Source organism: Haliaeetus leucocephalus, unplaced genomic scaffold (assembly GCF_000737465.1).
Source record: "Haliaeetus leucocephalus isolate CR32 unplaced genomic scaffold, Haliaeetus_leucocephalus-4.0 Scaffold263, whole genome shotgun sequence".
Classification (NCBI taxonomy): domain Eukaryota; kingdom Metazoa; phylum Chordata; class Aves; order Accipitriformes; family Accipitridae; genus Haliaeetus; species Haliaeetus leucocephalus.
Window position 1 is genome coordinate 1 of NW_010972699.1, and position 20906 is coordinate 20906.

Here is a 20906-nt window from a genome sequence, read left to right on the forward strand (position 1 = left end):
ACCCAAGGATAAAGAGACACCTTATCCTGTACCTCTACACCTTATCTCATACCCTGTGATAGATAGCGTCATGGTCCTGCAGGAAGCTGGAAGGTCCCCATAGCCACAAACAAACAGAACTCTGCAGCACCCACCATCTTTGTGTGAAGCTTATCACAGAATGGAAAAAAGTTTATAAATACAAATTTTCTGATTCATGAACACTTTGGCTGGTTCTTCTTGTTTATGCTGTCTTTAATTCAGGCAATGATATTTAAAGCAGAATTTTAGACTATGAAATTGATTAAGCTTGCTAATCTCAGGTTGCTATCATCAACTGCTGACTCATGCAACTGTATATATATTCCCAGTGCTTGAGAGATAAGCTTCACACTCCTTTAGAAATCATTAGTCATGATGTTTCTCTGAGGACAGAACATTTAGTAAAACATTCATTTGCTTGGCATGTCAATTACAGAGCTTCAAGTAGCAATACTGCTGCTAAGTATGTTTCTAAATATGTTTGTGGGGTTCTTCCCTTTCATGGAAGTTTTCAGGTTCAGGGATTCTCCTATTCCTATCTTTTTAAAAATCATTACAATAAATCCATTTTATGAATTTCACAGTATACAAAAATGAGTAGTCCTGCAACACTGAACATGTTAAAAAATGGGATTTTTCTTATAAAAAGGCTCAGAAGTTTTATTTCATCTTCATCCTGTGCTTCAAGAAGACTCATTTTATTTGTGGGGACAGAATTTGGTCTTTTGTATTTCCAACAGATACATTCTGTTATGCAATGCACTGACTAGGTAAGCACTTAAGTGTTAATCAATTTGTTTAAATGACACTAGGGGGACACATCATCCCTAAAACACTTGTTTTGATAGAGACTGGAAGAAAATAAGCTGAAATGATGGTCCCTTTATTTCCTACAATCAGAAGGCTATTAAACTCTTAAAACAAATAAAGTTTAAGATCATTTTCAGACAGGTTCATTCAAGCCTCATAAATCACAAAATCGGGACTACCACATCCTGGGAACTTTCAAGTTCCTTGGTGTGCCCAAACTTAAGACCTGTGCAACCTGACAGGGGAACACCACCAAAGCCAGAAATCAGTTTTAAATTCTAATCTCTGAATAGTCCAGGTGTTCTGGATAGTTAGGATAATTTCATCTGTTACATAAGTTGATATATGTATTTTCATATAAGTTAAGATATGAAATATACTGGCACAGTTATACTATTGTAATAGTACCATGTTCTTCCACCTGGCCTATAAAAGTTTGATAATAAAACATCCAATACCTCCAAGAAAACGTTTGCTCAGACTGGAAAATTCCTCCTCAAAGTTTCTTCTGAACCCCACCTTAGTTGCTTAAGCATACGGGCTTTTATAGCCCCCACAAATAAAACAAGCCAGTGAAGACATCAGCTAAGAAATGTGCTCGCTGCCTCCAGTCCTCTGCGTGCACCATCTCCAACTGTCCTTGGTTGTCAATTCACCCCACTAACAGTTTCAAAGATATGAATGTTATTAAAGTCTCAAAGGTTTGAGATTTAGTTACTCCAAAACACTTATTCAGTCTCTCAATCCAGGGCCAGAAATAAAGCTGCACATATTAATTCTGTATTATTGTATAGCAAGTACATTTTTGTCAGTCGATAATAAGCTCTCAGTAATGTATACACTGAAGCGCCATATAGTCCACATTAATTAATCCAGCAGGGGAGTACAGGAAATACCACCTACTCTGCCACAGAAATGCCTGTTTACAAAGAAGTAAGGCAGATCATAATTTAGGTGGAGGAATGAAACTACTCCTTGTGCAGTCCAAGACACCATGCACATCAGAAGACAGTATCCACAGCCACACGGCGGAGAAAAGCACAAAGGCAAGCAGCTGAACACACAGGAAGTGAAGAGACCACTTAGATTTGATCTTTTCTTTAATTGCTAGAGAATGGTTTTCATTCCCTCTGCTTTATCTGTAACTTGGGATTATAACAGTGGTACATTTTGAATATTTTAAACACCGATTGTGATTCATTTTGGCTAAAAGGCAATTCCAGTTGCAGCAACGCAATTCTGCAAAGCCAATACCATCCACATAGCCTCAGCATCGATACACTTAACAGTGTCGTGGTTTAACCCCAGCCAGCAACTAAGCAGCACACAGCCGCTCACTCACTCCCCTCCCAACCCCAGTGGGATGGGGGAGAAAATCGGGAAAAGAAGTATAACTCATGGGTTGAGATAGGAACAGTTTAATAGAACAGAAAAGAAGAAACTAACAATGATAATGATAACACTAATAAAATGACAACAGCAATGATAAAAGGATTGGAATGTACAAATGATGCACAGTGCAATTGCTCGCCACCCACCAAATGACACCCAGCTAGTCCCCCAGCCACGATTCCCCTGCCCCCACTCGCCAGTTCCTATACTAGATGGGACATCCCATGGTATGGAATACCCCGTTGGCCAGTTTGGGTCAGCTGCCCTGGCTGTGTCCTGTGCCAACTTCTTGTGCCCCTCCAGCTTTCTCGCTGGCTGGGCATGAGAAGCTGAAAAATCCTTGACTTTAGTCTAAACACTACTTTAGCAACAACTGAAAACATCAGTGTTATCAACATTCTTCACATACTGAACTCAAAACATAGCACTGTACCAGCTACTAGGAAGACAGTTAACTCTATCCCAGCTGAAAATAGGACAACAGAAGAGCCCATTTCCCCAAGATGTTGCCCCAAAGCTGCACAGTCCCTTCTACAGAAGCTACCTGGGTCAGTCTGAGCGCTCACATGCCAGCAGGTAAAAAAGCAGCATGACAAAGTGACCAAAAAAACCCTAGTAATAACTTTTTGACCTGCTGAATGAAGTTCTGAGATTCCAAATAAAAACTTCTAAAGCGCCGGTATTACACTTTCTCAATTTGCCTTTTGACACACCGCCAATACGGATAACAGCTGAACAGCTTGACACCTGTATCTGCAAAAAAGATCCAATAAACTAAGTCCCTAAGCACAGTCACTGGGCAGTACCTCAATACTATTACACTATTACACAACTGAAAAAAGGTACAACTAAGGATTTAATACTTACCTTTAATTCTGGCTACAGATTTTTCTAGTGAATGTTAACAGTTTATCATCCTTTCTATACAAAGCATGAATAATCTCTGCATCATTCTCATCCTTGCTTGTCAGAATTTTATCTAGATGCAATACCTATATATAACCATTTTGAACTCAGCCATAGGCTGTCCCAGGATTACATGCATGGCAGAGCATGAAAGGCAAGAATTTAAATCTAAGGACTGTAAGTATTCTGGCTCTATGGTGGCAAGCTCCAACTAGGTAACAGTTCTAGTGAATGTCAAAGTTCAGCATTGTCTCTCACAGTGGAAGTCAAGCTGGATCTGGGAGAAAATCTCAAGTACTAATCTCATTCTTTTAATATTTAGATACACCGTTCATACTATTAAAGTTTACTTTGACATAAGACAGTCTATCCTATGTTTTTTTTGGTGCCTTTATTTATTTAATCAACAAATTAACATGAAGACTGCAGAATCAGTTTCACTATGACATAAACAGCTTCGAGTTAGCAAGAGAAAGATTTCTTACCCAAATGTCTTGTTTTTCACCAATTGGAAAATTTGAATACAAGTCTATCATTTCTGGTGTCCTGTACATTGGAGTTGTATTCCTTGTGATCTGCAGAAGACAGAATTTCTTGAAAGAGAAACTTGAATAATAAGCTCTAACAGCATTCAACCAAAGAAACTGCTATCCATTCTACATGGAGAGCTTTCTCACTTTGAAAATAAATTTCAGAAATACTTGTCAAGGCAGAAGCCATCAATTGAATCCTGTAGTAGTCACAGCAGCTTTGATATAAGGCCGGATAAAGACAGTAGTACTCAAATAACATTGTGATATTCAAGAGTCCTTCCAAACTGCAAAGCATGTAAAGTAAAACGACTGTTCTACAAAAGGCAAAAAGGGATATGGACACAAATACAGAAAATCAACAATAAACCAAAAAGTGAATTCATGCTCTAGTGTGTATTCTTCATTTCATCACACTTAATGACAGTGCAGACACATCCAAAGAGTTAAGCTATGTTCACAAGGATCCCTGAAGAAACCTTTTCTACTATCTTTTTGCATAGACTATACAAGACAGTGGTACAACATCTTTTCTTCTCCAGAAAACAAAGGATTGCTCTCCAAGGATGCTGGATTCCAGAACAGGGGGAGTTTACAGAGACTTGTGATACCAGAAGTTGAACACCCAAATTTTAAGTGTCACTGTATTTCTCCATACTTAAAGGTCTGAGTCCAGCTGATGTATTACATTAGATTTACCAGCATTACTCTCAACTCTAAACTAAGAATAAATGCACTTTGCAAAAACACACTGCGTGCTCAACACCATTACTGTAGTCCTAGCGGGACTGCAATACTGCCTATTCAAATTCTGCTGAGCAGACTTGCTACTTCTTTATATATCATTCAACTGAGAAAAACTGATGAGAAGGTGGGAATCACTTTGCCATAACCAATTTTTGACTTCCTGTTAAGAGCACAGTTAGAAGAAGCTCTAGTAATCACTTCTATTTTCACACCAGATTGCAGAATGGACTCCACTCCCAAGTTGAAGCAGTATTTGTATATGCAGCTACAAAACAGTGTTTGAACTCTGGCAACTTGAATACAAAAACAAAGCTTTACGAACACTACAACTGAAACAATCTTCAGTTCTCTTAGAAGACCCCTGAATCAATATTAGATTAATAGTGACAGTTAAACAAATCCACTTTTGATATAAAGATTAATCACATTAAAATAGTCTCACCTCTTCTTCAACCAGTGCTCTCTTTTGCGCAGACCAGTTGTAGTCAGGATAGTAAGCTATAGTTGTAGCACTACCAAAGTCACAAAGTTTAATCGTCCCTTGGTTACTAATAAGCAAGTTTTCCACCTTCAAAAAGAGGTAGAATAATAAATTAAAGATGTCTTTTCTGTACATTAACACACATGCTTTTAAACATCAACTCACTTGTGCATATATATAAAAAAATACTCACTTTAGCCCAGAATGTTGTTTACCGGAACACAAAGATTGGAGACAGTACTATAGATGTATATGGTAGAAATACAGCCAATTTTTAAAAGGAAGCACCAAAACCACTATGAGCAGGAAACATTCAAGAGAGCATAAAATAAACTCCAGGAAGAAAAATAATCTCATTAGTGCCTAAGAAGAGGCCAGTTTTTCCAGAGGACCACTTGCAAAAGCAGCATCTTGGAATCCAAATGTTTTCATGCTTAAAACTGAACACTTAGCTTAATTGCAGTGGAGTGGAGGTTAGGACTGCTGTAGACACAAAACAAGAAGGCACTACTAGAGAAGTAGGCTGCTGGGGGACACCCAGAAAGAGGCAGCCATGACACTGTGCAGAGACAGAAACCAGCTATTTGAGGACCATGTGCTGCCCAAATAGTTCATCGTCATCCCTCCCTTTTTCTACTTCATAAAGTCTAACCTTCCTGGATTGGGTAAGAAACTTAAGGGGAAGGTAGAAGTAGGTATTGGGCAGCAGTATTGTGAGGTCATAACCACAAAAGGGCTAAAAAAGAAAATTTGTTTCTCTGTATGAAGCCAGGAAAAGGTGTAAAAGTTAAGAGGCATATTAGTAACATTACAACACTACACTACAGATAACTACGTTTGTCTTCCCTTTCCCTTTGAAACCATATCTCTGGACTTCCTTCTGTAAAACCTTGGTTTTCAGAACATCCTACTAGCCTCCCTTACACAAGCCCCTTCCAACTTCTTCTGCTATAAAATGAATTTTGACTACCCTGCAGGAAGACATAAGCTCTGTTAATGATGTGATAAGAGTATCAATCTCAACAAGCAATCTGAATTCCCTTCTCTGTTGGATGACCTTTGCTTATCTCCATGTACAATAAGAACAGTGGGCATTCAACATCACATTAAATTTATACACTAAAAATAGTCACAGTAAGACCAGAGATCAAGCTTTTGTGCACACATGTTCTGGTTTTTGTGCACTGGTAAAGGTTGCTAATAACGTAAAACATTCCAGCTGATCATTCAGATTTTAACAGGCTCTATTACCTATGTTATGCAGACTAGCTGTGCGCTGCATGGCAAACCCCAAAAAGATCAAATTCAGACAACTGAAATACCAGAGCAGCACTGATATTTTACAAATCGCCGTCTATCTAGCTTAGAATTTCTACAACTCGGAAACTAGCTGGGTTCTTACAGTCCTATACATACACATAAGTGCAATCTTTGTCTAAAGGGGTTCAGGAGCAAAGAATGCACTACACTGACAAGCAAGAGAAGGAAACCACAGGAGGATAGAAACAGCCACCACTAAGAAGTTGAACTTGGTTTTAAGCTGCACTGTAAGTTCATGAATCCTTATATTTTTAGTCAAAATAATTGAGAAAAACCTGTTAGGACTCCACCCTACCACACCCTTCCCCAAATGCTACACTAGCATCTCAGGTCTCATTTGAGGTAGGCTCAAAATTTTGACCTACAGGTTTTTATGCTGCTGACCTAAGTTCAGCCCTCTGGAAAGGGCAGCAGTTAAATGAACCCTATTTGGCTCCAAATTGTAGTAAGGTCTCTGCCTGTTGCAGCACAACTATCATTTAATCTTGCTTTGCAGCCCCTGTAACATGAAACCAACATGAAACCAAATTCCTGCCTTTTCCCATATTTTATCCCTGCTGGGAACATATATGCCTTGACAAGAAAAAACAGACCTTGAATTACAGCATTAGCTCAACTTCAGTGGAGCTGGCTATGTAAGAAATTGTATATTTATTTGTAAACAGTTTTTACCCCCTTTTCAGAGAAGGGATGCACCTTTTCTACAAGTTTTTCCTAAGGGCTGGTGCATAGAAATTTCCATGAAGAATAAAAGATTTTATTCTAGAAAATAACAACAAGAAAGGTCTATCCCAGCTTGGTTAAAATTTCTTTGACATGACCTAGAAGCCTGCTCAATGGTACTGAGGAGAACAAAACAAAACAAAACAAGTGCTCCATCATCAAAACTACTTTTTATATTAAGGGGTTGTACTAGTGCCTAACATTAAAGCTTTTAACAACAGTGTTGAAAACACTTCGCACACATTTACTTTCCAAAAGTGGTTTAATTTTCCTTTCCCTGAAGTAATCAAGTACATGCTTACTTAAGGTGGAACAAATTTTCCTTTTTTTATATTCACCTAGTATCACATCAAGCAGAAAACAGACATATGCGTGAAATTCAGACACTGTTTCAGGAATAAGAATCTTCTTTCTCTTATTTTGTTTATGTTTATAGAGACCACCTCTTTCTACTAGGTTCAAATGTATTTGTAGTACAGCAGAATCTCACTGATGATTAGGGCTTGTTCAGCTAAGGTATAGCGTACATGTAAAGGTGAATCCCTGCTTTCAAAATACAAAATTCAAACACAGATGAAGTCCTTTCAAATCACCAAAGTTTCTAAGGGGACAACACTTTGTACAGCATAACCCTATAGCATCTTGGTAAAGGCTAACAGAACACAAAATCAAGAAACAAAAAATCTATCATTAATTATGCCTACCAAATTTTAAAATTCAAGTTAAAAACAAGCCCTAAAATGCAATACAAGTTGTTAGTTCTAAAACTAACAGCTTACTACACACTCAAAGGCTATGTAATCTTTTACAGAGAATCAAACATTACCTTGTCTTCTCATTCAAAGCTTTCTTTTCTATGTAGAAAACCTGCTCACCCCAAAACTGCAACTCACAAGTCGTAATTGGTTATTTTATCAAAAGCAAACTACTTAAAGACTAATTTAATCAGCAAACCATGATATACTGCTTTTCTGTCAGCTTGTTCAGATAGAGTACAAGTAGTACTAACCACAAGCACAAGGAAAAGATGTTGTTTGAAGAGATAAGTATTTCAGTGATGACCTTCACTGACATCCAGCAGCCTTGGCAAGGCAATACATGTAAGCACTACACTCAAGAGCATCCACTGTATTTGATCAACAGTCTTAACACTGATTCAGCCCCACAGGTTCCTTTGCTGTTTTAAATTCAGCCTTTATTTAAACATTGTAACACACCTTTAAATCTCTGTGGATAATAGGAGGCTTCTGTTTATGCATATGCTGCACTGCTCTGCAGGTCTGATAAAAGATCTTCAAAACTGTGTCACAGGAGATAGGTCCTCTGGATTCTACTTTCTTTAAGAATTCCACCAGCTGCCCTGCAGGAAATCAGAGAAATTCATATAAGCATACACAGAAGACCACAAATTCTGAGAGCTTGGCATGAACAGACAAACACTTTCTCTTTCAGGAAGATTTACAGTCTTGAGTTGTAGTATTAGGTGGATATTCTGCAAAGGGCAAATCCACACTGACCGCAGTGCCAAAGGAAATGGTGCTCTAAGGAACTATTCCTCCTCTTCCTTCCTCTGACTGTCTCAAACACAAAGAACTTAATGATTATCCCATATTTAAGATGAGGTTGAACTGTAGTCTCAAAGAACATGATCCTTATCCTATAAAAGATGAGGTTGAACTCTAGCTCCACTGAACTATGCTATCTTTAAGAGGCTTTCTAAGCTTCTAAGCTGTGAAGCAACCTGTGCAAAACAGCTGCCAAAAGCAATGCGCACTGCTGGGAAAAGAAAGACAGTTTACCTTTACACAGCTCTGTAAGCAGAAGAAACTCTCCCTGTCCTGTGTCTGATTCTTCTTTTCCTATAGATGCAGCAGAGCAGAACTGGACAATGTTGGGATGACCTGAAAGTTTTTTCTGGAGATAACATGTTCAAGGAAGACAACCACCAAGTTTATTGATGCTACTGTAACACGGCAGTTCACAGATATCTCATATGAAATGTTAGCTTAAAACAACAGAGAGCATTACAGCTGCAATTAAAATACTAAAAATCCATGCCTCAGCTAAAAAAAAAACAAACCAGACTTCAAGGGAAGCCACTGAAGGTAACGTAATAAAAATTCAAAATAAAGCATTAAAAAAAAAAACCACTTGTGATTAAGGCTCTGAAGAAACTGGACTTCAAAACAGGCCTAGTTACTTCTTTTTGTCTTTTGACAATGACTGCAAGGCATTAGCAGAAGTACCAGAGAGACCTTTTAATTATCAGCTGCTTCTCGAGCTGGCTGATCAAGAAAGGGCTATTGTATCAACACCTATCTTTCCAAAGCAAGTATTAAGTACGTTATGTTTCAATTTTTAGTAATTAAAATGAAGTTCAAAACAAATAAAAGCTCTAAAAGACAGAGGAACTTATCTACCCATTATTAGTAATAATTCTTCATAGTACAACCTTTGTCATGTTTCACTTCCATTTAAAAAATTCAAGGTATCATTTCTGAACTACATAAAGGCGAGTAAAATGTAAGTGATCTCAGTTCCTGCCAATTGAAGTTACATTGCATTATGCCTGTTTGTGTTAACCCTGATGTGCATCACCTTGGTCGTATACTGAGACTCATGCCTATGAGACAAACACACATTATTTAGAAGATGCATTCACCAAGTCTGAAAAGAAAAAAGCAAAGACATCCTAACTACAACAAACCTATTAAAAAAAAAAGGGCAAGTTGGATCCACGAAATTAGAATGAATCCTAAATACTATTTTATATCTTGTATCTTCACAACCTTTTACTCAGAGCTGCAGGAATTAATTTCATTTCGCAGTTATATCTTGGAAAGTTAGCAACTGTTAACTCTCATTCATGTTGTACATCTGCTTTAATGCACCTGAGCTGTGAAAAAACATCTAAAGAACATTCAGTTCTTTACTCTGGGCAAAATATGGTCAAGAGTAGCTAGAAAATACATAGTGCTATGGTAGTCCATTCTTTGCAAGTGTACTTCTAGTGAACAGTGTTTAGTGTAAGATTTTGCCAAACATTTTGGTAATCATGAAAAGAATTATCTGAGTAGCTTAAATTAAGATCAGTGGTTTTGCCTGGTAACTCAAAATTAAGCTGAATAATCAGAGTGGAAAACAAAACAACAGCATACCACAGCTACTCACTGACTCTTGAAACAAACTAAGGGTCTTAGAACAAATGCTGGGGAGCAAATACTGAGTTTACTAAAGCCAAAGACTGAAAACACTCTGAGATAACATTATACCCTACCATCTAACATCACTGAAGATGAAAAGGACAGCAACAACACTGAAAAATGTCTGCTGCTTGTTTGTGATGCATGTATTCTACTGAAATTCCTGCCTTAATATTCAGCATTACTTTTTAAAGTCAGACACATCTGAGGCAGAAATTAAGAAACATTGAGAGTAAAAACAAAATTTTGAGTAGTTAAAAAAGGAATAAATCCAGTGCATATAAGGGAAGGATACTTAAGATCTAAGTATCATCTGAATAGTCAAAAGGTCTCTTGACCACAGTCACAGGACTGCAAGAAAGCCCAAATAAGAATTTCACTTCTTGCTAGACAAAGTACATGACAAAGTCTATATTACTTACAGAAGTTATCTGCACACATTAAATTCCTGCAATTTTTGAAGAACTGAACTTGCTTGATGCCAGTGCCATATTCATGACAAACCAGGAACCCACACCTTCCTCAGAATGTCAGTCCTCTTAAGCAGGAAAGAGCTGAATCCATAGAGCAGTCCTGCATTTCTCAGAAATGTTTGATATCAGACAATTAAATCAAAACATTAAAATATGTTCCAGAAAAGGATACCATAAAGCAAACTTCCTGAATGATGGCTTTGTTCTTTTCTTCTTCATTAGATAGCAATCGCTGTCAGAAAACAGAATAATTGACAATATACAGTTATTAAAACTTACAGAAAAACAGTTCACAGGTATTTTTTTCTAGAACAGAAAGGATAAGCTACAGTCAAAAACCTAAGGAATTGTGATGGGGCAGTAAACAAAGTGGGCTTATTCTACATTTGGACATACTGCCATAAATAAAACACCAGATTTGCAGCTACCTGTACTGTTCAGGTTTAGTGACAACTGAGCAGTAGTAACCTTTGATACTCGTCAAGTAACTGTACTGACAGTTTTCTGTTGTATAAAACACTAAAGTCTCCTGGCTACAGCATTGCGCCTGACAAGGAAAGATTCATCTTCTGCCTCAAATCTTTAGGAACAACCTTCAATCCACTCCAACCAAAATTTCTCCAAATTATGTAGCCCAACTTTTTCAATGGTACCTGGGTAATCAGCAGCAAAATCAAGCATTACTATTTCCAGTATCACTTGGATTTGGAGTCAACACTTCACTAGAACCAATCTAAGCAGTTGCTACAAAGTACCAGTTTTATAAAACAGAGGAAGCACAGTAATGGTTCACCTTTTATCTGATATTTTCAAATGGGGCTACTTCTAGATGACATTTTGAACACATACTATATGGGTTTCGTCACATGTTTTGTTACTGTAGGATGTAGTATGAAAAGGAAAAAGACCAGACCAAGTAATTACTAGCGGTGTAATGCCATCTTACCTCTCCCACCCCTCATACTACATCCTTTTCACTTTCCAAGACAGACATCTTCATACTGATACAGCCATAGAACATCCCTACTCCAAAAATGAAGCCATCTTGCGGTGAACACAAGTGACATAATTTTTTTTGCAGCAAAATATGACAAAGTAAATTACCTCACTTTATTGTCCCTTCCATAACACTTCAGTTTTTCAGCTGTTAGATGATTATTATAAGTCTTCAGAAAACAAGAATCTAGAGGACCGTCTCTGAGAAGTGCCAGGCTGAATGTCTGATCAATGAGTCCAAGTGTGGAGCATTATTTTTAATACTGATAAAACCCACCTTGGAAATACAAAGGTAGGCTAACTGGTAGGCTAAATCTGCTCCTGAGGAGTGTAAATATTCCTGTACCCCACTTCAGGTAACTAGGAAAGATTCTTTTTAACCATGCAACAGAACGCTTGGGGGCAGGGTCATGAATTTCTAGACCAAATACAGGTAGCGTGGTACAAACACCACTTTATCATACTGGATTTTTCCAAATGACTTGTCAGTGGCATACATCAAGGATTAAGTGCCATCAAGCAAAAAGACAGACCTTTATATACCTGTAGTGAATTAAATTCACTTTACCTTTAAAGCATAATCTTTGCCACTTCCAAGGTCTTGAGCTTCATAGACAAAAGCAAAACCACCTACAAAAAAAGCAGATTAAGTCAGTTTTAATTTCAACATTCAGGCAAATAATTCTTTTTAATCTAACAGAGTTTGAATTTAGATACTTTCTGAATGTAAGAAGTATACATATTTTTCAGTGGCTTACCAAGAGTATGGGTAACCTACATACAAGAGCTAAAATACTCTCGTCCTTTCTTTTACACACACCAAAAGCACACCGAGTTTGTTACTTTCCTGCATTTTGTTAGTCTGCATATGCAGATTTCCTATGAAGCAATATTTTTTTTTTTAATGCAGGTCCTTATAAAACCAAGATCCAGTACAGCCAGTATTACCTAATGTTTTTAATTAAACTACTTCTTGGTTTTACACTGCTATGCTTCCTATAAAAATAGCAATAACCAAGGGGGACAAAATGTTAAACATACACCTCCTTATACTTTTAGAATAATTGCCATGCTTCAGGCTTCCTATTAAAAGCAGAAAGTGTTTTCAAGCACTGAAGCGCACACTTCCAATAAGGATGATGCTGTTACTAAATTGCAATTTGTCATTCCATACAACACTTTTCCTTCCAAATCCTTTTGTCAGAATATCTATTTCATCGAATACTACCAATATGCTCAAGAACATTGTACACATTTCTACAAAGTGAAAAAGACTGAGAAAAAGTTACAGGTCTGGTAAGTTTCCTCAATTGCTATATTATGTAATCTAACTGCATCAAAAGAACATATTTATACAGTTCTACTCCATTTTAAAGATACTGGTATCACTTCCATTTCTTCTGGGAATGTCGTCCTCATGGTTACACAAACAGTGTGGTTGCATATGTTGCTCTCCAACTATTGTAGAGTATCTCTAGTAGAGTAACAGCCAAAGTGACAAACTTCAATGATTTGCCTTTCTACTCCTATAATATAAATTCTGTATTCATTGAACTACATAGCAATGTTCTCTACAATGATTTGGAGAATAAGGACAGAAAACATTGGTGAACTACAAAATTTTACTGGTCAAAATGTCTAAGAATAGGATAACTAACAAATGAGCCACCACAGACAAAGAAACAAGTTGACAAGGCACTTTTTTTAAAAGATGCAGGATCCAAATCAGTATGGTCACATTAGTACCCAATACATTCTCTGTAGATGAGGAATATTAATATGAGGCTGAAGTGAACACAGTGTTTGCTTTGTGCAATTCAATCAAATACAAGGCTTTTCAAGAAGTACTCTGAAAAGTTTTACATGGCAATTAACCATCACAGTGTTCTCCAAGACTCCTGAATAGTACTGCCCACACATCTTGTTCCTTTGCCAGTAGCATCCACAACATGAAACAAATAAATGACAGGCTCCTGGATATTGCCTTTCCTTTTGGTATCTAAAGGGCAATTATACACAAAACCAGCAAAACCATGATCCCAGTTGCAGGGAGGACAAGCAAAGCAGAGTAACTAGTGCACCATAGAAGAGTTAAAGTCAATGAGAACACTGAAGACAACAGATAGCGAGCGCTGCAGTTCAGTCCCACCATACACTACCCATGTATGCATTGTGCTTATCCATTTACTTTGATTCATGCCGTAAAATCAGGTTTGGTACTTCCCACAACAGGAAGTTCCCTTAGCTTTTCTAAAGCCCCCAGTGCAAGTGTTCTGATCAGCAATTACAATCAGCATTTTGGGCACTGATGGGACAGGGGCTGGAGATAGAATGAAGTCCACACTTACCACCACCTTAAGAGTATTACCTGAAGACAGTTTCTGAATGAGAACATATGCAAGAACACATGGTTCTGGACAGTGCTAATCAGTTGTGACTACTGTTTACAGATTTCACGGAGCTGGTGAAACAAGCAAGAAAATCTGTGAGTCATGCTTCCACTGAAGCTGGGTGCTGGGAAACCATGGTTTTTGACTGCTCTTTCCAACCAGTTCCCTATTCATATCTAGAGGCATGTCCCAGGTTTCAGAGTCCACTGTTCCAGTGAGTTGCAAGCCCCTACACCAGTGTACAATCACTGGACCACACAGCTACTGCCTCCACGTTTTCACCCTACACAGATCCCACAGACATTCTACACAGTGAAAGTACTGCTGGCCCTACAGAAGAAAGCCTTTACATTCATCTTGATAAATATTTCTTTGATTTTATTCTAGTAACCCTGCAAGCCGCATCTTGAAAATATATGCTTCAATTTACAAAATGAGGGGCTTCAGCTCAGCACAAATTTCTAGAACATAAAATTACTGCACAGTTAGTTTTCTGTAAGGCACTCAAGCAAAATGGTGACAGAGGCACCACAGATTACAGAACAATTATTCTGCAAGCTCAGCTCAGCTGAGTACACTGCCAAGGCTTCTACCAGGGCTGGAATGGGGCAAGTGTACTTTGCATTTCAAGTATACACTTTGCTAGTACCTCTACAAACACAAATGTCCACAGACCTACATACATGCACTCCAAAACATAACTGTGCTTCATTCAAATGCATCAAATTGCCTCCTGGAAAGTATACAGGTGAAAGCACCTATGCATCAGAATTAACTCAAATCAATTCAATCCATCATTTTCAAGCATATATTTGATTAACAACCAAGCTGATCCAAACTCTGAAGAAGGCCCCTAGAAGCATTGCTACCTTTCCAACTATTTCAACGGGTCTGATAAGCTTTCCTGCAAGCTCTTCCTCCAACATAAGAAATGCTTACAATATAGACCAAGTTGCACATTATCACTAAGGTTAATCCTGTTGACAGTAAGTACAAAGGAGTAAAAGGAGGAATTAGTTTACCTGACTAAAGATTATATAGTAAGTCTTCAAAAAAGATATATTTCAAATTTTCACAGAAGTGCTGATCATCATAGTCCTCCAAAAACTCTAGACATATCCACCATTGCCCTAAAATTTTCTCTCTCAGTTCCCAAATAATCTTGAAATACATGCCTAAAACTGAACCACATTATGAAAACTATTCAAGTTCATTTTCTTGATGGAAAAGCCTTTTTTTTTTTAAACACTCAGAATCATGTTACTTTGTTGCATTTAAGTTAATCTCATTTCCAACCAAAAAAATTAGTTTCAGTCCTCTTAATTAGTATCTAGGAATCTGAAGAAATTTTATATTCAACTTCATAACTACTTCAAAACACATACTGCTTGTAAGTTTCAATACTCATGGAAAATCATAAATGTTCATTTTGGCCTAGCAGTACAAGTGAACATTTTAAGCAATGCAAGCCATTTAAAAATGATAAATTCCTGTTATCAACAGAAAGTTAATACAAGCTGTGCTTAGGTTAAAGCATAGCTATCTGACTTTAAGTGAAGTATAATTAACATTATCTGGAAATCTGGTGAAATCTGCATATGCAGTGTCCAAACTAAGACTTTGCTAAGGTCAAATTTAAAGCTGGCAGGACTCAACTTGTGTATTAGCAAAATGCTTGGTTTAATTACTACATTTTCACAGCACGGGTTAACAAAAGGAAAAGTAATGAAGGGAGTCTTCTTTAAGGCCATTTCAATGGTGGCATGACTTACCAGGCCCTGTGACCAATGTAGTTAGCAATATAATTTGCAAAAAAGAAAAAAAAAAAAGCAGTTTCACCTGTTTAACTACAGCCACACCGAGGATTTCAGTCAACACAGCCATGTCAGTCAAGGATCACACCCCCACATCAACACACCTGTATGATCAAACACCTGTATAGTAGACCCAACTGAGGCAAACAACAAAATTAAAGTTAAGAACAGAAAGACTGCTTTGGTTTCTTTCCTAGGGGCATAGAAAGAATGTAGTTTTATCTGGGGTGTTTTCACTCGTTATTTCCACCCATGGAAATATCTGTCAATGGTTTTAAGTCAGTTTTCTGAAGCTTTTTATATCAGCAAAATCATCTTAGTATTTCTCCATACAGGTTACCAGTGTGTATGTATGTACATACTTATACAAGCTCTTGCCCTGAGAGACTAGTTTTTCACTGCTGTAGCATTTCATAGTCCCATTTTCAGAACAAAGCCCAAGCTCTCAGAAAGGGTCTCAGATTATTATTTTTTGCCACAGAAATTATGGCAGAATGTCCTGGTTTCAGCTGGGATAGAGTTAATTGTCTTCCTAGTAGCTGGTATGGTGCTATGTTTTGAGTTCAGTATGTGAATGTTGATAACACACTGATGTTTTCAGTTGTTGCTAAGTAGCGTTTAGACTAAAGTCAAGGATTTTTCAGCTTCTCATGCCCAGCCAGCGAGAGAGCTGGAGGGGCACAAGAAGCTGGCACAGGACACAGCCAGGGCAGCTGACCCAAACTGGCCAACGGGTATTCCATACCATGGGATGTCCCATCTAGTATAGCAACTGGGAAGGGGGGGTGGGGGAATCACAGCTCAGGGACTAGCTGGGTGTCGAGCAATTGCACTGTGCATCATTTGTACATTCCAATACTTTTATTATTACTGTTGTCATTTTATTAGTGTTATCATTATTGGTTTCTTCTTTTCTGTTCTATTAAACCATTCTTATCTCGACCCACGAGTTTTACTTCTTTTCCCAATGGCGGGGGGGAGGGAGTGAGCAGCTGCGTGGTGCTTAGTTGCTGGCTGGGGTTAAACCATGACACAGAAGAAAACTGTTTTTCTTTTTCTGTAAACACAAACTTACACAGAAGAGGTTCACTACAGAGCACCACAACAACTCATGAAAATGGAGTAGCTGAAGTACAGCAGTCAGTCCTGGAATCAGTCTTGCCCCATAGCAGACTCAGAGAAACACAGTAGAGCACAAAGCTTACCAGCCTCACCTTCCTGGCCCACACTGAGACCACCTCATGACTTACTTTGCATTAAGAACTAACCCTACCTCATTTGCTTTAATAGCAAGCACTCTACACTTGTCTTTACACCACCACAGTCCACAGGCATTGGTCCTGTCAGTACTTCATCTTTTCCAGCCAAGAGATTTGCCTTCTCCCTCAAGTTAAACCTAGGCATCACGTAATATCGATTAAGTTCATTGCACTATAAATCAAATTGGATTTAAAACTTTTATTTTTAACCTGTCCTGTTCTTGCCATCTTCACTGATTTTTTTTTCAGACTATTTCAGTGAAATGACAGTTTTCCTATTTGTCAGCTAGTGAAGCATCAAAACTGGGACATCAACCACAACATAAAACTGCTTGCTACTGTAATGCATTGTTTCATTACATACTTAACTAGTCATGAGAAAGGGAAAGGCAAAAATGAAAGCCAGCAGCATCTAGCATTTGAAAAACAAATTTGCAAGGTTGCTTGTCTTTGCAAATATGCCTGCTTTCACAAGTAAGAAACAAGAAATTTCCGAAAACTACTGTTCAGCCTGCTGTGGTCACTTGCTCTCCTCACTCTGTCCCAAGGTCAAATGTGCAGGCTACATCAATCATTGAATCAGTTGAGGGACTGAGATGGTCCTTACTATCTGGCACAGGTTAATATAGGAATCCTGACATTCCTGAACAAAGGTGAAGGACAATCCAGGATGTCAACTGAAGAAGCAGAAAGTCAGCATAAAAAAGAACATACTTTTCACACAAACAGCAAGGGATCTGACAAAGACTACAGTTTAAGCCACTCTCACCTAACCCTATAAAAACCGAACATGTTAGCAAGCGTTTGGAGAACTCTTATCACATGTAGCTGGACTACGCGTGTGCAGATACCCTGGTGAGAGCAGATGCCAATGTTGTGATGGAGACAGATACAGAATACTCAGACTGACAAGTGACTTATGGCCATAAAAGAGAGTGCTCTCTGTCACAAAAGTGTGACATAGTTACATTTACTAATATTCACTAATTAGGTACACAATCAACAACTATTCTACTTAAGTGAAACTGTGCCTGTGAACTTAACCAGAGGACCCAAAAGAACCACAACACCTGTGAAGGGCAAGTAGGGATTAAAGGTAAAGGCCCCAACCCATTTCCTCTAAAATTTCTTAACTGCAGTGAGCTACTGAAAAGCCTGAGTAGAAAATACAGGAGACCGTGTTCAGCCCATCCTGTGATACACTTAGTCTGTTTGTGCATTTGGAGGTAGTATCAGTGCTAGAGATCACCACCAGCCTGTCCCCCCCGACGCTCCCCGGTTGCGCTCTCAGCTTCCTGCAGCAGCACACCATGTTTTCTGTTAGCCCGGTCCTAGCCCTAGCGTGGCACCTCTGCAAAATGAACAGGGAAACGCATCCAAATGAACTGTGCAGCTAGTGTCTCAGCTTACAGCATGGCCCAACGTGTATTTGCACCAACACAGGCAGCACGCTACAGAGCTGGAAAGAGTTGCAGGGTGCGAGAACAACTGAATTTATGCCGCCATGATATGATACCGTGTAACGCTAATCCACAGACTCTGTTCACACCAACCAAACCCAAAGCAGACCCTTTGACCTTACAGAAAAGGCTATGCCTCTGCATTTGCAGATCACACACAGTTCACCATGGATTTGAAATCTAAATTCAGAAAGTAGCACTTGACTTTCTAGTAGGGAATTTGGCATGAAAGAACTCATTTAGAACAAAAACAGATTCTATATTTGTAAGCATGGAGGAGAATGCTTATAAGCCACTGTTATGCAAGCATGTATCAGAAGGTGTCAAACAGGTTCAGAGCTCAAAGACAAACGCAATTTGAGCAACAAAATAAATTATATGCTAAAGACAAATTCAAGTCTGAAGACAGCAGGAGAGGCTGGACTTTTATATTTTATATGTATCGTATATTTATACTGAATATGCCCTAAAGGTTGTTTTAGCCCAGCAATGTTGGCTACAAAGTCTTCCTTTCTAGCAAAAGCAAGCAGTTAGGCCCAATTTTAGTTAGTGAAATACAGAGAACACAACATGAAATAAACCCGTAATAACGAGACAAACATAGAACATGAAGCAGCGGCTACAAATAAATTTGCAAGAACACTAGACTTAAAGCATGCACCCTTTTGCTTTATATCATCTAACCTGGCATCTCTCCCCTTACATTTTAGAAAGCCTGTGTCAGATCCTGGGAAACAGTAAGCTGCTGCCAGAGTGAAGTATGAAGTACTTGTTTCAGAACCCAGAACTAAACAGCAGATACGTCTCAAACGTAGCTTCCTGCCCTTCCTTTCCTTTGTTGCTCTCTGGAAACTGCTGTGGTCACTCCTGGCAGGAATGTCACAGTATCAGCAGCACCAGCCAGTTCCCTCAGTGTTCACCTTGCAGTCACACCACCTTAAGTGCTTATGTTTCACTCACAACTCTGACTGGATCTTTTGTAAAGGAACTGTAAGTAAAGGCTGAAGGCAGAATAGGACTTGACATTTAGTACTGTTTTAAATGCAACTTACTACCTAAAAAACTTCAAGGTTTTGTCTGAGATCACATGCCAAAAGTGCTGAAGCATTAAACTAACAACTTATTTGCCCTTAAGAAGATAAAACAATGGTAAAGACCAATGTCCTGTTGTTTTACACAAGCCAATTTTTGTAAGTTTAACCAAAGCAGCTAATCTTGAAGAATCAAATTTTCCTTCCATGCTGGTCACTTAAGATTTCAACAAAAAAACTACACAAGCAAAAAAAAAAACCAGCAACAAAAAAACCCCAATAAATCTATTTATAAAACTATTTAAATACAAGACAATTAAAAGAAGCAACTACAGAAGATAACTTCAACAATGAAAAGGATCTCTGACTAGAGCTTTGGGGTATTTAACCTAAATAACATCACCCACCTGTACAAAGTTAATGAATTATGTAACTGCATTAATATGGACAAATTCACATCTCAGTCTTTTGAGACAAACTTTCAATGTCTCTTCTGCTTGAGGAAATAAAGTAATTGCTCTGACCACAAGCGCAACAAGATCCACATTTCTGCAGATTTCCAAGTAATTTGCACACACCAAACACAGCACCTATTTTAAGACAGACTAGCAAGTCTACTACCATGATGCCTACCTAAAAATTCACTGAAACTAAAAACTGCCCAGACAGTTAATTCCTACGCTCCAGCTAAGCCTATATGTGGAATGAGACCAGCCTCCTGACATTTGCATTTAAAGTTACCATACATTCCCGCACTTCACAGTTTTCCAAACAACCCAAAACGGCACAGGCAAACTTAGACCTCTGCATATTATTACACATTGTCGTTTTTTAAAAAAATACATATGCAATCCAGTATTTCCATGAGGTCTTAATCAGATCATAAGCGCCTTTGAGAGTTGCGTTAAGCGGTGACAGCATTCTAAATCATAAAGCGAGGTGAAGAAGTTGCCACAAAACACGCTGGCTCTCCGCGCATTCCTGAAGCGGGCAAACACCGCCAACACCGCGCACCGCTGCTGTGCCGGGCCCTCCCGAAACACCTTCTGCGGCTCTTGCGTTAACTCCGTGCACCCGTGACCCCGAACTGAAGCAGCAACGGGGAGGCAGACAAGCCTCTCCCAGCGGACGTCTGCCCGCGCAGCAGGAAGCCACCAGCCCCGGCCCCGGCCGGGCACCACCGCACGCCGGCCGCCCCAAGGCCTGCCTCCCCTCGCGGGGCGCGGCCTGCCGAGAAGGAAGCCCTCCCGGCCGAGGAAGGCGAGACTGGGCAAGGGGGAGCGGAGGCCCAGGGTCCGAGGGGACGCCCAGCGCAGCCCAGCCCCGCAGCGGCGGGGGTCCCCCGCCCCC

General features: G+C 39.0%; 1 protein-coding gene across 1 annotated transcript in view; it reads right to left on the bottom strand.

The window, feature by feature from the left end:
- Nucleotides 1–3614: 3614 nt before the first annotated feature.
- Nucleotides 3615–20906, bottom strand: part of LOC104832811 (cyclin-G-associated kinase-like) — a gene marked incomplete at its 3' end in the record, with an annotated part of 23585 nt that continues 6293 nt past the window's right edge. Inside the window, exons 2-7 of the mRNA XM_010569184.1 lie at nt 12171–12232; nt 10779–10838; nt 8730–8844; nt 8148–8290; nt 4849–4974; nt 3615–3704 (exon numbers count right to left, since the gene is read on the bottom strand). Of these exons, the coding sequence (XP_010567486.1) occupies nt 3615–3704; nt 4849–4974; nt 8148–8290; nt 8730–8844; nt 10779–10838; nt 12171–12232 (596 nt within the window). The remainder of the gene's footprint in view (nt 3705–4848; nt 4975–8147; nt 8291–8729; nt 8845–10778; nt 10839–12170; nt 12233–20906) is intronic.